The sequence below is a fragment of the Peromyscus maniculatus genome, chromosome 3 (genome assembly GCF_049852395.1).
Source record: "Peromyscus maniculatus bairdii isolate BWxNUB_F1_BW_parent chromosome 3, HU_Pman_BW_mat_3.1, whole genome shotgun sequence".
In the NCBI taxonomy this organism is placed as follows: Eukaryota; Metazoa; Chordata; class Mammalia; order Rodentia; family Cricetidae; genus Peromyscus; species Peromyscus maniculatus.
Window position 1 is genome coordinate 151409540 of NC_134854.1, and position 14351 is coordinate 151423890.

General features: G+C 40.9%; 2 protein-coding genes across 2 annotated transcripts in view; both read right to left on the bottom strand.

Moving 5' to 3' along the window:
• The window catches only part of LOC102914220 (C-type lectin domain family 2 member D11-like), a 99812-nt gene that overhangs the window by 23461 nt on the left and 62000 nt on the right, over nt 1-14351 (bottom strand). The window lies entirely within an intron of this gene.
• On the bottom strand, nt 7991-13575 carry LOC121828187 (C-type lectin domain family 2 member E-like). The gene is made up of 5 exons (XM_042274400.1): nt 13494-13575; nt 11790-11915; nt 9798-9982; nt 9138-9244; nt 7991-8132 (listed from the first exon to the last, which is right to left on the bottom strand). The coding sequence occupies exons 1-5, from the start codon at nt 13549-13551 to the stop codon at nt 7991-7993; spliced, it is 618 nt and encodes a 205-aa protein (XP_042130334.1). The 5' UTR covers nt 13552-13575.

The following is a 14351-nucleotide window of genomic DNA, read 5'->3' on the forward strand; positions in this document are numbered from 1 at the left end:
ATACCCAAAACTTCTCATCTAAGCTTCCCAAAGGGATGATGCCAAATTCAAATTCTCAGCCAAAGAATACCTGTGAGGTTCCAGGTTCTTTCTCAACCATATTTGCATAGGCTTTGCACCTTCAGAAAATTCTCAGACAAGATTCACATAGAGAATAAATACCAGGAGACAAAAGGCAGACTAAAGCTATGTACTAACACTCCTGAATCAAACCAGCTGTAGCTCTGTAGGAATTCTCCCAACACTATCCCACTTCAATTAAAAGCCGGCTCTGAAGTTGGAGTATGACTTCCCTTTCTCTAGACCCATGCATGCTTTTTGAAGGTCTCTTCCAAAATCTCTGTTCCATATCAGGTGAGCCACCTGGGTATGTAACAGAGAAAGGAGAGCAAAACAAAATAAAGGGACTGACCAGTCCTAATGGGTACTATTGCTACTCATCTGATACTCTTTTGATTTTGGTTTAACTCTCTGAAGCTTTTGCTAAGCTATAAATCTTATCTCAAGATTTGTAAGATTAGCCCTGAGACAGAGCCCACCAGCACCTGACTGGACTAAGAGGTGAGTCTTTATCCTCATACTTAAACACCCAGCCCCTAGGCTTTGGGCCCAGGAGCACAACCCTGTGCCCCAACACCAGCACCAATTGCAGTCCTAGTTTCAGGCCAGTTGGTGCAGACCTCCTGCAGATAGGTCACACTAGTGACTTAACAGCACAACTGAAAGCTTTAGAACAAGAAGAAGCAAACTCACTCAGGAGAAACAGACACCAGGAAATAATCAAATTGAGGACTGAAATCAATAAAATAGAAACAAAGAAAACAATACAAAGAATCAATAAAATAAAGAGTTGGTTCTTTGAGAAAATCAACAAGATAGACAAGCCCTTATCCAAATTAACCAAAAAGCAGAGAGAGAAGGCATCCAAATTCATAAAATCAGAAATAAAAAGGGAGACATAGCAACAGACAATGAGGAAATCCAGAGAAACATCAGGTCATACTTCAAAAACCTGTACTCCATAAAATTGGAAAATCTGAAAGAAATGAATGATTTTCTGGATAGGTATCCCATACCAAAGTTAAATCAAGACCAGATAAGCTATTTAAATAGTCCAGTAACCCCTAAAGAAATAGAAACGGTCATTAAAAGTCTCCCAACCAAAAAAAAAAAAAAAAAAAAAGCCCAGGACCAGATGGTTTCAACACAGAATTCTACCAGATTTTTAAAGAAGAGCTAATACCAGTACTCTTCAAATTGTTCCACACAATAGAAACAGAAGGAACATTACCAAATTCTTTTTATGAGGCTACAGTTGCCCTGATACCCAAACTACACAAAGATGGAACAAAGAAGGAGAATTACAGACCAATCTCCCTCATGAACATTGATGCAAAAATAATAAAATACTGGCTAACAGAATCCAGGAACACATCAAAAAATTATCCACCATGACCAAGTAGGCTTCATCCCATGGATGCAAGAATGGTTCAACATATGAAAATCTGTCAATGTAATATACCATATAAACAAAATGAAAGAAAAAAAAAACCATGATCATCTCATTGGATGCTGAAAAAACCTTTGACAAAATCCAACACCCCTTCATAATAAAAGTTCTAGAGAGATCAGGAATAAAAGGAACATACCTAAACATAATAAAGGCAATTTATAGCAAGCCAACAGCCAACATCAAATTAAATGGAGATAAACTCAAAGTGATTCCACTAAAATCAAGACAAGACAAGTCCGTCCACTCTCCCCATGCTTATTCAATATAGTACTTGAAGTTCTAGACAGAGCAATAAAACAACATAACGTGATCAAGGGGATACAAATTGGAAAGGAATAAGTCAAAATTTCACTATTTGTAGATGATATGATAGTATACATAAGTGACCCCAAAAATTCTACCAGGGAACACCTACAGCTGATAAATTCCTTCAGTAAGGTGGCAGGATACAAGATTAGCTCAAAAAAATTAGTAGTCCTCCTATATACAAATGACAAATGGGCTGAAAAAGAAATCAGAGAAACATCACCTACCCTTTACAATAGCCCCAAATATTATAAAATACCTTGGAGTAACTCTAACTAAGTATGTGATAAGAACTTTAAGTCTCTAAAGAAAGAAATCAAAGAAGATATCAGAAAATGGAAAGATCTCCCATGTTCATGGATAGGTAGGATTAACATAGTAAAAATGGCAATCTTACCAAAAGCAGCCTAAAGATTCAATGCAATCTCCATCAAAACCCCAACACAATTCTTCACAGACTTGGAAAGAACCATACTTAACTTTATATAGAAAAACAAAAAACCTAGAATATCTAAAAGAATCCTGTATAATAAAGCAACCTCTGGAGGCATCATGATCCCTGACCTCAAGCTCTACTATAGAGCTATAGTAATAAAAACAGCTTGGTACTGGCATAAAAACTGACATATGGACTAATGGAATCGAATTGAAGACTCTGACATTAATCCACACACCTATGAACATATGATTTTTGACAAAGAAGCCAAAACTGTACCATGGCAAAAAAGAAAGCATCTTCAACAAATGGTGCTGGCATAACTGGATGTCAACATGCAGAAGATTGTAAATAGATCCATATCTGTTGCCATGCACAAAACTTAAGTCCAGGTGAATCAAAGACCTCAACATAAATCCAGCTACACTGAACTTGATAGAGTAGAAAGTAGGAAGTAGTCTGGAACACATTGGCACAGGAGACCACTTCCTAAATATAACACCAGTAGCACAGACACTCAGAGCAATAATTAATAAATGGGACCACCTGAAACTGAAAAGCTTTTGTAGAGCAAAGGACACGGTCAATAAGACAATCACAGCCTACAGAATGGGAAAAGATCTTCACCAACCCCACATCTAACAGAGGGCTGATATCCAAAATATATAAGAACTCAAAAAGCTAGACTTCAAAATACTGAACAATCCAATTAAAAAATTGGCTACAGAGCTTAACAGAGAATTCTCAGCAGAAGAATCTCAAATGGTTGAAAGACATTTAAGGAATTGCTCAAAATCCTTAGTCATCAGGGAAATGCAAATCAAAACAACTCTGAGATACCATCTTACACCTGTCAGAATGGCTAAGATGAAAAATACTGAAGACAGCTTATGTTGGAGAGGATGTGGAGCAATGGGAACACTCCTCCACTGTTGGTGGGAATGCAAACTTGTACAGCCACTCTGGAAATTAGTATGGCAGTTTCTCAGAGAATTGGGAATGAGTCTTCCTCAAGGCCCAGCTATACCACTCTTGGGCATATACCCAAGGAATGCTCAACCCTGCCACAAGGACACATGCTCAACTATGTTCATACCAGCATTATTCGTAATAGCCAGAACCTGGAAACAACTTAGATGCCCCTCAACTGAAGAATGGATAAGGAAAAATGTGACATATACACACAATAGAGTACTACTCAGCATTAAAAAACAATGATATCATGAATTTTCCAGGCAAATGGATGGAACTAGAAAATATCATCTTGAGTGAGGTAACCCAGACTCAGAAGGACAAACATAGTATGTACTCACTCATAAGTGGATACTAGATATGAGAAAAGGGATGGCCAAACTGCAACCCACAACTCCAGAGAGGTCAGCTAACAGGGAAAGACCCTAGGAGGGACACATGGATGACCCTGCGAAGGAGAAGTGGATGAGATCTACTTGAGCAGACTGGGTGTGGGTGGGTGGCAGAGGGCGAGGAGTGGGGGATGAGAACATAGGGAAATGGGAGGGTCAAGCTGGAACAGGGACAGAGTGGTAAGGCAGGGAGGGAGATACCATGATAGATGAGGACATCATGGGAATAGGAAGAGGCAGGGTGCTGGAGAGGCTCTCAGGAATCCACGAGGATGACCCTACTTTGGTCTGCTGGCAATGGTACAGAGGGTGCCTGGACGTGTCTACTCTGGTGACTGGTCTAGAGAATAACCTAGCTGTCATCATAGAGCCTTTGTCCAGTGACTCAGGCACCAGGCTGAGCTCTGGGAATCCAACTGATGAGAGAGAGGAGGGATTCTGCAAGAGGGCAACATCGAGATCATGATGAGAAGACGTGCAGAGATGACTGGCCAAACTGGTTGAAGCCCATGAACTGTGGACTGGTGGTTGTGGAGCCCCCATGGGACTGGGCTAGGCCCTCTGGATATGGAAGATGGTTATTTGGCTCAAACTGTTTGAGGGGCATATTGGTGAAATTATTAAGGCTACACCATGTAGTTAAAAGGGAAGTTTATTTTGTGGGGTAACTTACAAGTGAAGGGATAGTTTACATGGTCTGGGAAAGGTGTAGCACAGTCCGGCGGTGTTCTCTGGAGAACTCTGCTCTGTCTGCCTCCAGCTTCCAGGGTCCAGGAACCAAGAGAGCCCCTGCATCCGGATCTCAGGTCTTCAGTGTCCTCTCTCAGCCCCACCTTGTAGGCGTGACCATTACCAAAGCCTCAATGGGGGTTGGAACTTCCAGGTCAAAGCTAGAATGGCTACCCACTACAGGGGCACCCAGGCAGGGGGATCAGTTGTCCCTGGTGCATGGGCAAGCTTCTGGGAATCCAGTGGCTATGGTATGATGCCTTGCACAGCCTTGGTGCAGTGGGAAGGGGCTTGGACTTGCCTAGGCTCAGTGTTCCAGGCTCTGCTGACTGCCCATGGGAGACCTTGATTTGGGGGATATGGGGATGTGGGGTGGCTTGGGAGACAGGGTTGGGAGGTGGAAGGAGGGAGGAGGGAGGAGGGGGGAATCTGTGGGTGGTATGTGGAGTAGAAAATTTCTTAATAAAAAATGAAAAGAAATTGTAAATCATACAGGACAGTTAGTGCTTGATAATATAGAAGTATTCTGCCTACTCAAGCTTGGAAATAATTTTCATTTCTACTTGTGATTTTCCTTACATATAAATGTAATTGTATTCTTTCAAAACTCATGTAAGATGAATATATACTGTTACAGGCTCGAAAAAAAAGATTTGTAAGATTATTGTGTAAACTTTCTGCACTTCAAAATTTATAAGCATATAGGTATGATTAAAAATCTGTAAGAAATGGGTTAATTTAAAACTAGTACACCAAGATTGATAGTTAAAAATCTATATGTAGGTAATCTTAAAGGAAACGTGGCTTTCCGCCATCTTAGCTGCTGTCCTCTCACTGGGATAGAGGTAGCCACATGGCTGACAACCATCATTGCTTGGTTTGGAAAGGATGGATTTTGCCATGTGACTTTACTCCCATCTTGATTAAAATTGACCACATGGTGTAAGTCAACTGAAGAAAAGCAAATCCTCCTAGCTATAAAGTCCAAACCAGATGATTCCTTCACAAATTATGATCATACTAATGAGTCTTCTCCTATCTGGCCTAATCCAGCCATGGGTTCCTGCATTATGGGAGGATGCCTGGGTGAACAGCTTGTTCAAGCCACATATCCCCTATTTATTAAGTGTACACTTTCAAACAAAAAAGGATTGTAGTTCTATACTGCCAATTCTTCCACCTTTATTGAAGAATTCCATTGTATAATTTTCACCAACAACTTTCTCCCTGAATGCAGGAGAATGTGGGAACAAGCCAGAGCACATGCAGACAAAGTCCAGACAACTTGCTATCTGGCCTATCTCTGTAAGCCTGCTCTGAAAGTGCCACTTCTTCTTCCAGAGTTCCCCTGACATTAGGACAAACTTAAGCATCCTGAAAGGGGGTCCCTAACTCCGCAGGCAGAAGTCTTAGTGTTGGCCTTCAAGGTGTACCACGGGAGAGATGAAGAAGGTCCCCAAACAAAAACACCTGATACTATGTAAGGCCTTTCATCCAGGCATAGCAGCTCCCCTCTTGCTTCCAAAAGCCCTAAGAACCTCTGGGTCCCTGATTCAAATGCAGTCAGGAGGGTCATTGGGCCTGGGTCTCCCAAAACCCTCATAAAATGTTCAGACCATCCCACAGTGCCATCAAGAGGGACATTAGGCTCATGTCATTTGTGGTATGGGTATATCAGGCCCAGATCACCCTCCAGCCCAACTCCTAGGTCTGGCCATGGATGACTGAGGGCCCCAGGCTCTCTTGGCCTGACAACCACCACCTCCAACAGGGAGCCTCAGGTAGTCATCACAATATCAGAGTGATCCATCTCCTTTCTTCTGGATACCTGGGCTTCCTAATTAGTCCCAATGGAGTCTTGGTTGCCCACCTCTCCTTGTTTCCCTATTGTCAGGGTAGGGAGATGTCTTACCAACTTCACCAAACCCCACCATTTACTTGTATTTTTAGGGGTATCCCCTTTTCTCACTCCTTCCTAGCAATACTAACCTCTCCTGTCCCTTTGCTGGGAAGGTACTTATTAGCCAGAGTGGGAGCTTCTATTTCTTTTGCTCCCCATCAGCTTGACCACAGGATCCCCACCATCCCCATTTCCTTCTCAAAACCACACAATCTGACACACTTTTCCCTTTCCTGGCCTCCCAGGTGGATCCCTGAGAATGGGACACCCCAAATCCCTCTATGGCCAAACATCATTCCCCTCTTGTTACCCAACTGCAAAACCCTACTAATTATATCACCTAGGCTCAATATCCACTCTCTCTCCAAAGTCTTAGGGGACTTAAGTCTCTTATCTCTGACCTCTTAAGACTCTTCTGTGCCCCTCACTTCTTCGCCCATACTTGTGGTTAAAAACCCCAATGGAAGCTACTACTTGACTCAGGATCTCCAATTTAATCAGCTCAGCAGTGGTTCCCCTTCAACCTGTGGTAATCAACCTCTATAAGCTTCAATGGGCCCTCCCAGCCTGAACCACTAATCAACAGGCTGAACAGCTCTCACCCATGCCTTTCAACTACCATGGAGACTAGGCCACTCTTAACCAAGATTCTGATTTGGTTCAAGTTGCTGATTTGACTCTCTTAAGGAGCATAGGGATCATTTGTTTCTGCCAGCTTCTTCTGCCCATCATATTTGGTTCCAAATTCTAGTGTCTGCCTCCAGCTGTTTCTTCTCTCTATCTGGTTTAACCATCCACCTCTCTTCACCTACTTAGTAAGTGTCCTCTCTGTCTCCTCCTGCCTGCTATGCCCCCCAGTGCCCCACCACAATGGCTACACTCTAGTTATTAAGACACTTGCTCCTCTCCCTCCATTGGAACACTTCCTGTTTCCTTGCCTCTTCATCTTAGTAGCTGCCTGCTAAATCCTGTAGCATCCTTAAGCACTTCTGGGTCTTTGAAACCTTGTTCCTCCTGTCTCCCATCTCTATCTGAAAGTCTCACAGCTCCTCTATGCCCTCCTGGCCTTCTCTCTTGCCTCTCAGCTCCCACTTAGAGCTTATAGAAACTCCTTCTGGTGGAGTTCATTTTGCAATCTTTCTTCTCTTCCTCCATGAACTTAAAGTTTATTAAAGCCCTGAGAAGTAAAGTCTAAAAATATTTTGACAATGTTCCTAATGAATTAAATTCAAGAATGTATGGCATTGGTTTTAATCTTGTCTAGATCTCCCTTCATGTTTGTCATTGAATTTTGTAAAAAAAAAAAAAAATGTTGACTGTCTCTAAAAATATTTGGAGGCCACAGACCAATTATCATCTTTCCTGTGATTACTGAATTATTTCCATGTTTTCACTTGTCCTTCACTTTTTAAGATTCCAGGCATTCAAAAGAGGAAGTAATGAAAAAAAAGTTCACATGTGGTCATAAAAGCAGGGGTCACTAATACTGTTAGGTTGTACTTGTACTTGAGGTTTAAGATATGAATACCAACTCATACATGAATACTTATTTAATTTAGAATCATTTATGGTCTCCCAAGCACCTGTAAGTATAGTCGTCTAAGATAGTTTTCATTCTTGGCATCACCACACATTATGAATTGATTTTGATAATGGTATTAGCAGATCAAGAATGGAGCATCAAACATAAGCAACATCTAACAGATTTCTCACAAATGCTTTGACACTTTCCCTACCTTAGATTAAAAACTACTGGGCCCTGAATACTGTGAAGTATAGCTGTTGGACTTGCTACAAACCCAATGTCTCTTTAGGTAGTCCCTACTACTGCTGATCCCACTACCAGTCAGGTAGGCATGTTTTTCTTCTCCTTCGACAGGAACCCTAAAACAAAAAATAAAATTTCTACAGAGGCTAGCACTGCCTTCACTCCTGCAATGAAATCTTACCCACCTCTAATGCTTATTTGTTGTATGAATCAAAGAAAGGCAGACTCTTTGAGGAATTACCAACACTGTTTTTTCACCTAATGTCTTTTCCATCTTAGGGTTCAACTTGAACATTACCCTGTTGTCATTGATTCATATTGACCTGTAATGTGTATATAGGGTATTTAACAGATGTTTGCTACCATGTTCAAAAGATCTGCTATCAAGGTTTGCCTCACTGAGGGTGATACTAAATTATTTCTTACATGTATTTTACATGTGTATTCAAGTAGGGAAAACCCACTTCTCAGTAAATTGCTGAAAAGGCTTTAATGATGGAAATGAGTGGGTCTGTGTTTTATCATTTCAGTGAATGGCTCCATTCAAATTGGCTAGCTGTATTCATATCCAAGAGATGCCTGGGGTCCTCTTTGATGATAAGACTTTAGAGGAAGTTCCCAATGTCCCTGGAGTCTCTGCTTCTGGGACAGATGCAGCTGTGCAAACAGTGGACTGACAAGTCCTACCCCAGCAGTTCTGCCATGGCTTCCTGGGATTTCAGAGGCCTCACTGCCCATCTGCAGCTCTGTAGACAGCCAACAAGGACATTTCTCAGTAGGAAATGTTTTATATTAGTGATGGAGCTGAAAAGATTACCCCTGATACCATCATCATGTTAAAGATGTCAAATTGTACAAGGTAAATGCTCTGATGATGACAGTAAATAAATAGGAGAGCACCCAACAGATTTAAATTTGTTGGGGTGTGGAGCTTGCTGGGGATTGACTCTTGCACATAAGCACACACCCTGCCTCAGAGCCAACTTCAAGACCAAGGGTTTATGTTTCTTGCTTTCCAGAACAATTGGCTTCACATGACACTGACTTTTATCTCTCATAGTCACAATTCACACATCACAACACATGAACATAGTAGAAAGAAAAGTGGTCTGAAGACGTACAAGTTATTGTACTCAGTGTTGTCTGTCCACTTCCAAGGGTGTTGTGTTGACTCTCTCTGGAGGTCGATCCAGGAGAAAGAATTACCCACATATCTCTTCAGGAAATTCTGTCATAAAACATGAAAAGCAAGTGCATGTGTCTCTCTGTTTAAAATGGCCCTTGAGTCTCTCTGCCCTACAGCCTCCTTTCTGGAAAGCAGCAGGTTGTAACTGAGGACCATCGACTTTGGAGCCATCATAACCTTCAGTTCCCAGTGGATGCATTTTAGATCTATAAGCTGAAGTATACTGACGACCACTCATTCCTCTATGGCTAGAATCATCCCTTATTAAGCCTGGCCTTCCAGTCATTAACAGTTGCCACATTCAGTTTGTAATACCTGCCAGCTTGGATAAAGACTTCCATGATTAGCATGCATCTCAGTGGATTGTCTGGCCATGCAGGTTGACTACAAGTACTACATGAGAGCTTGTCTGTGGAAAGTCTCGGGGCTCCAGTCAGATGCAACAACATCAACAACTGCATACACTCACATGTTCCCCATGTCCCCCATATAGGAAGGGTGAAATCCTTCCTCATGCTTCAGCTTTATGATCCCTGTCACAAGGCAATACACATTCAACAGAAAAACAACAAACTAATTCCTGAGCCTTTCTTACCAGCTCTTCCAGGCTGTCAAATTGAGCTAGTTGGGCCCCTAGTGCCATGCAGGAGGTCTGGCTGAATGTCCAATTTCTCATGTCTTCAGAAAAATGAAAACATTTGTTTCCAAGTCCAATCCAGCCACTTGGACAAGTGGGATAGCAAGGTCCAAGAGTTGAAATGACTGGTTTTTCTGTTCTCACTAAAAAGCAGACAGTGCAATGAAATATGATAAAGAAACATTTCCATGTCTCGTCTCCTTGGCTAGCCATGCAAGTCTCAGTTATGAGGTGTGTGCTTGTATTGTAGCTCTACTAATTTATCACTAGGAGACCCATCCTAGCATGATGGTGCCCAATCCAGGTCTTTCCAGTGAGCTCTGAGGAAATGCTTTGTTTTTCTTCTTTGTATTTTGTGTTCTGAGATAGAATCTCCCTATGTCCCCTGCCTGACCTGGATCTCACTGTATAGACTACGCTTGTCTGGAGCTTGTAGTAATCCTCCTGGCTGTGTCTCCTGAGTGGTGGGACTAAAGACACCATACCCTTTGAGGAAATCATTTCTAGGCTATGAGTGCCTTAGGACTGAGAGGTCTAAATTTCCTACATTTTTCAAGCTGGGTCTAAGTTCCAGTTTCCTAAACAAACAACACCTCTGACAACAAGGATTAAGGAGAGAGCACAGAGCAGATACAAGGCCTGAGTCATCTTCACAGTATCTCAAAGCAATGACATACACATATACATATACATATACATATACATATACATATACATATACATATACATATACATCATGTACATACACATGCTGGCTTTTCTTAGAGCCACTCAGAATGGTGTATAAGAAGCTCTGAATTTCAGAGGACAGCTTAGAAGAATAACAGACACTTTTCTGTCATACCTTCAGCTTTTTCTTCCTTTGACAGATTAGAAGGTTTGCACTAAAACCGGGCAGTGGTGGTGCACACCTTTAATCCCAGCACTTGGGAGGCAGAGACAGGCAGATCTCCGTGAGTTGGAGGTCAGCCTGGGCTACCAAGTGAGTTCCAAGAAAAGGAGCAAAGCTACACAGAGAAACCCTGTCTTGAAAAACCAATAAATAAATAAATAAATAAATAAATAAATAAATAAATAAATAAATAAATAAATAAATAAAAGGTTTGCACTATTCTTTCAACAAGTCTCTAAATCCTAAAAACAACTGATTTTGTAAGAGAGATTAAATACCAGAAATGGCCCCCACACTAATTTTTAGTTGTACAGAATTTGTTGTAGCTGTTCCCAGTTCTTATACCCAGTACCACCAGACTCCAGTGAAAGGGACAAATGAAATGGGCAGTGAGGGTGACTGTAATTCTTTGTATCTGACTCTTTTCAGGTTACGCTAAGACATTTGGCAAATGTTTGTCCATGTTTAGGCCTGTGTATTATTTTCTGACATGGTTGATTTTATAAAACAATATTATAAAACATATACTCGAGCTATGACAAAAAGCTGTGAGTAATTCTGAACAGTCCACAACTAAAAGCTTAGGAATGACATATTTCTAACACTTTCTATTTAGTATTTTCAGACAGTGGTTGAGGAAATTTCCTGAAACCAAGAGTTACAGGGGGTTCTGTACCTTCCCCAACCATATTACTCTTCACTCCCCTCACTTCCCTTAGCTGCAGCAGCCTCCAGGAGGTTTCTCCTTTACTCTCTTGTCTTTGTTCTTTGCTTGCCATTGGTCTCCCAGGTGGACATATGTCTCCTACATCTCTCTCTAGAGGTTGCTGAATGCCATCTTCCCAGGGATGCTGATCCTGGCCTCCTGTGCACACCACAGCCTGTGCTGTTCCTTCACTGCATCTTCCTGCTAGACCCCAAGTTCCCAGAGAACAGGAATTTCCAGTGAGTTTTCTCTCCAGCCCTCCCCACAGTGCGTGGCTCACAGTGGTCAGTAAGCCTAAGTGACAACGTGGATGTGGACAGAACGCTGCAGAATCTGGAGATGAGTCACTCACCTGACAATGCAACAGACAGTGCAATTACAGCTGCAGTGAGGATGATGTTCAATGCATAGCTGCAGTAAAGCTTAGCAGGAGACTCAGGGGAGACCATCCTGAGACATATATCTTGGAGCTTTTTATCTGAAAATATAAATATTGTAACATCAATCTCAAGAACCTGCAAGGGCAGGTAAAGGTGACTGAGCAAAAGGTAATGGTGTCTGTTGATCATTCTAGTGTGACTCTGGGGGTCCTAGTTAGGACAACAGGGCAGGAAATAAGAAATAACAGTCAAGTCTCATAGAGATAAAATTGTTGGTATTCAGATGACATGGATATATATATATATGTATAAAATTTCTAAGAAGTCTATTGAAAGGGCTCTAAAAGTAACGAGCAAATTTACAATGTTGCAGGAAAATATGTCAATTCAGAAAATAATTTTCATTTTCATACACCAGCAATTGTCAAATGCAAAAAAATTGTATGAGGATAGAAGTTCACAGCACTGCCAAACACACAATTATACATCTAATGAAACACTGGGTTTTAAAAACTCTCAGTACAATGTAGGTACAATTTCTTGTGAGAGAGAGACAGACAGATAGACAGACAGACAGACAGACAGACAGATGTGGGGAGGGGGAAGGGAAACACTACCAGTCCACTGTTTAACTTTTTCCCCCCCTTTTTAATGATCAGAGCAGAGTGTTCATTGCACTAAATCCAATTTATTTTTTTCTGGTACATAGATAAAGCTTTTGGTATTATAACCAAGAAAATCTTTGCTCTCATTCATAAAGATGTTTTTCATATTTTCTTCAAATAGATTCAAGTTCTAGGCTTCGTGTTTGGGTCTGTGATCCATTCTGAGTCTGTTATGGTGCACAGGATGAGGTGTGAGTCTTATGAAAACCCACTGTCTAAGCATCATATGCATGAGTTTTTATCCTTTCTCTATTTAAGAATTGTCCACCTTCCCCAGTCTACAATACTGTGCACACACACTATAAAAACACATTGATTTTTAAAAAGAAAAATGAGCCAAAATATGGAATAAAATGATATTTATGTAGTAAATACATGCATTAAGTATGCTTAATATTGTGAAAATTATGGGAAAAATAGTTAAAAACAGTTTAACATTTCATTACAATGAGACTACCTTTATCTCATGGCCTGGATCTAGGGAAATTGCTCTTTACATAGAAAGCCTGTCTGTATTTACAGCAACTTTGTGAGTTAACCGTGTATTTTGCAACAGTTCAAATATTCTTGAGCTTGTGACAAAGTAAACCAACATTACTCAACACCAGGGAAAATGATGGAAAAAGGAAAACTGGAGCTCATGCTTACAACTATCCATATCTTATGTTGATTAAATGATCCTCAGCCAGCTGTCTCCAGAGGTCCCTAAGATAGGCCACATACACCAAAAACAAATTAAACAAACAAATGCAATTCAACCAACCACGCAAGCAATCAAGTGAGCAAAAACCCACGTCGTAGTCTTTTGTAATTAATTTATTGTTCATTTCTCTTGCCCAGAAATATTTGACGGTTACGTACTCTGCTAGAGTAACTAATGTAACAGAGGCCTCCATGCATCTGAGACCCACTGTGACAGGATAACAGGCAGGGGGTTCAGCTCCTCTGAGGGTCCCTGGTGAATCTCTCCTCTGTCTTTTAGTTTGAATCAAATGGCATTAAAATACATACCTATTTCTACCTCTTGCAGGCAGTCTGGTGTAGTGAAGTCTGTTTCTAACATGCCCATGGAAGCCTCCTCATCCTTTGCAGCCTTTATCTGTGAGCCAAGAGGAAAAGACTCAACTGAATTCAGGTTTGGAACTTGAAACTGTAGAGGAGAGAGAGCCTGTGTTCTGTATGTCATTGCTCATAATAAAGCCCAGCCTGTTTGGGTGATTTATCAGCTACTCCTTATCAGTCCTGAACAAGCCACCTCTTAGCATATAGTTTTATGTTTCTTTTTTGAAATGATATTAAGTATACTTTAAACAGGGTAAGTGAAACTAATAATACTTTAGAATTTGAAAATATCCTTATCACCGATTCTTTAAGAAAAATAGTGCTTTGATTAAAATTGTTATTAATTTTAGAGAGTATTTATTTATTTATTTATTTATTTATTTATTATTTATTCACTCTTTCGAAAAGAGTCTATCTGTGTAGCTCTGGCTAGCCTCGAACTCACTATAGACCAAGTTTGCTTCAAGCTCACAGAGATCAGCTTGCCTCTGCCTTCTAAGTGACATCAGTCAAGATGTAAGCCACCTCACTCAGGCTAAATATTTTAATTTTAGAACATGTTTACTTATAGAATCTTGAGATTTGGCTATTCTGATAATATTCAGTAATTGTGACATTTGTTAGAAGGATGAGGATGCTGCTGAAAGGGTGGTAAAGGGAACACAGTGCTAGACAGCCATGACCTATCCTGGAATCAGCGGCTTCATTTCTCAGTGGGTGCGCCACAAAGAGAACAGGAACAGATCTGAATGAGAGGTCTCGTGGCATTATTATGATAAGTAAAGTGAAAGGATACACGTCATCGGT

Coding starts and splice junctions, on each gene's coding strand:
- LOC121828187 (XM_042274400.1), bottom strand. CDS start 13,551: ATGGGCATGTTAGAAACAGACTTCACTACACCAGACTGCCTGCAAGAG. Junction 11,916..13,493: donor CCTGCAAGAGGTAGAAATAG/GTATGTATTTTA, acceptor TTATATTTTCAG/ATAAAAAGCTCCAAGATATA. Junction 8,133..9,137: donor AACACTGAGTACAATAACTT/GTACGTCTTCAG, acceptor TTTTTGTTTTAG/GGTTCCTGTCGAAGGAGAAG.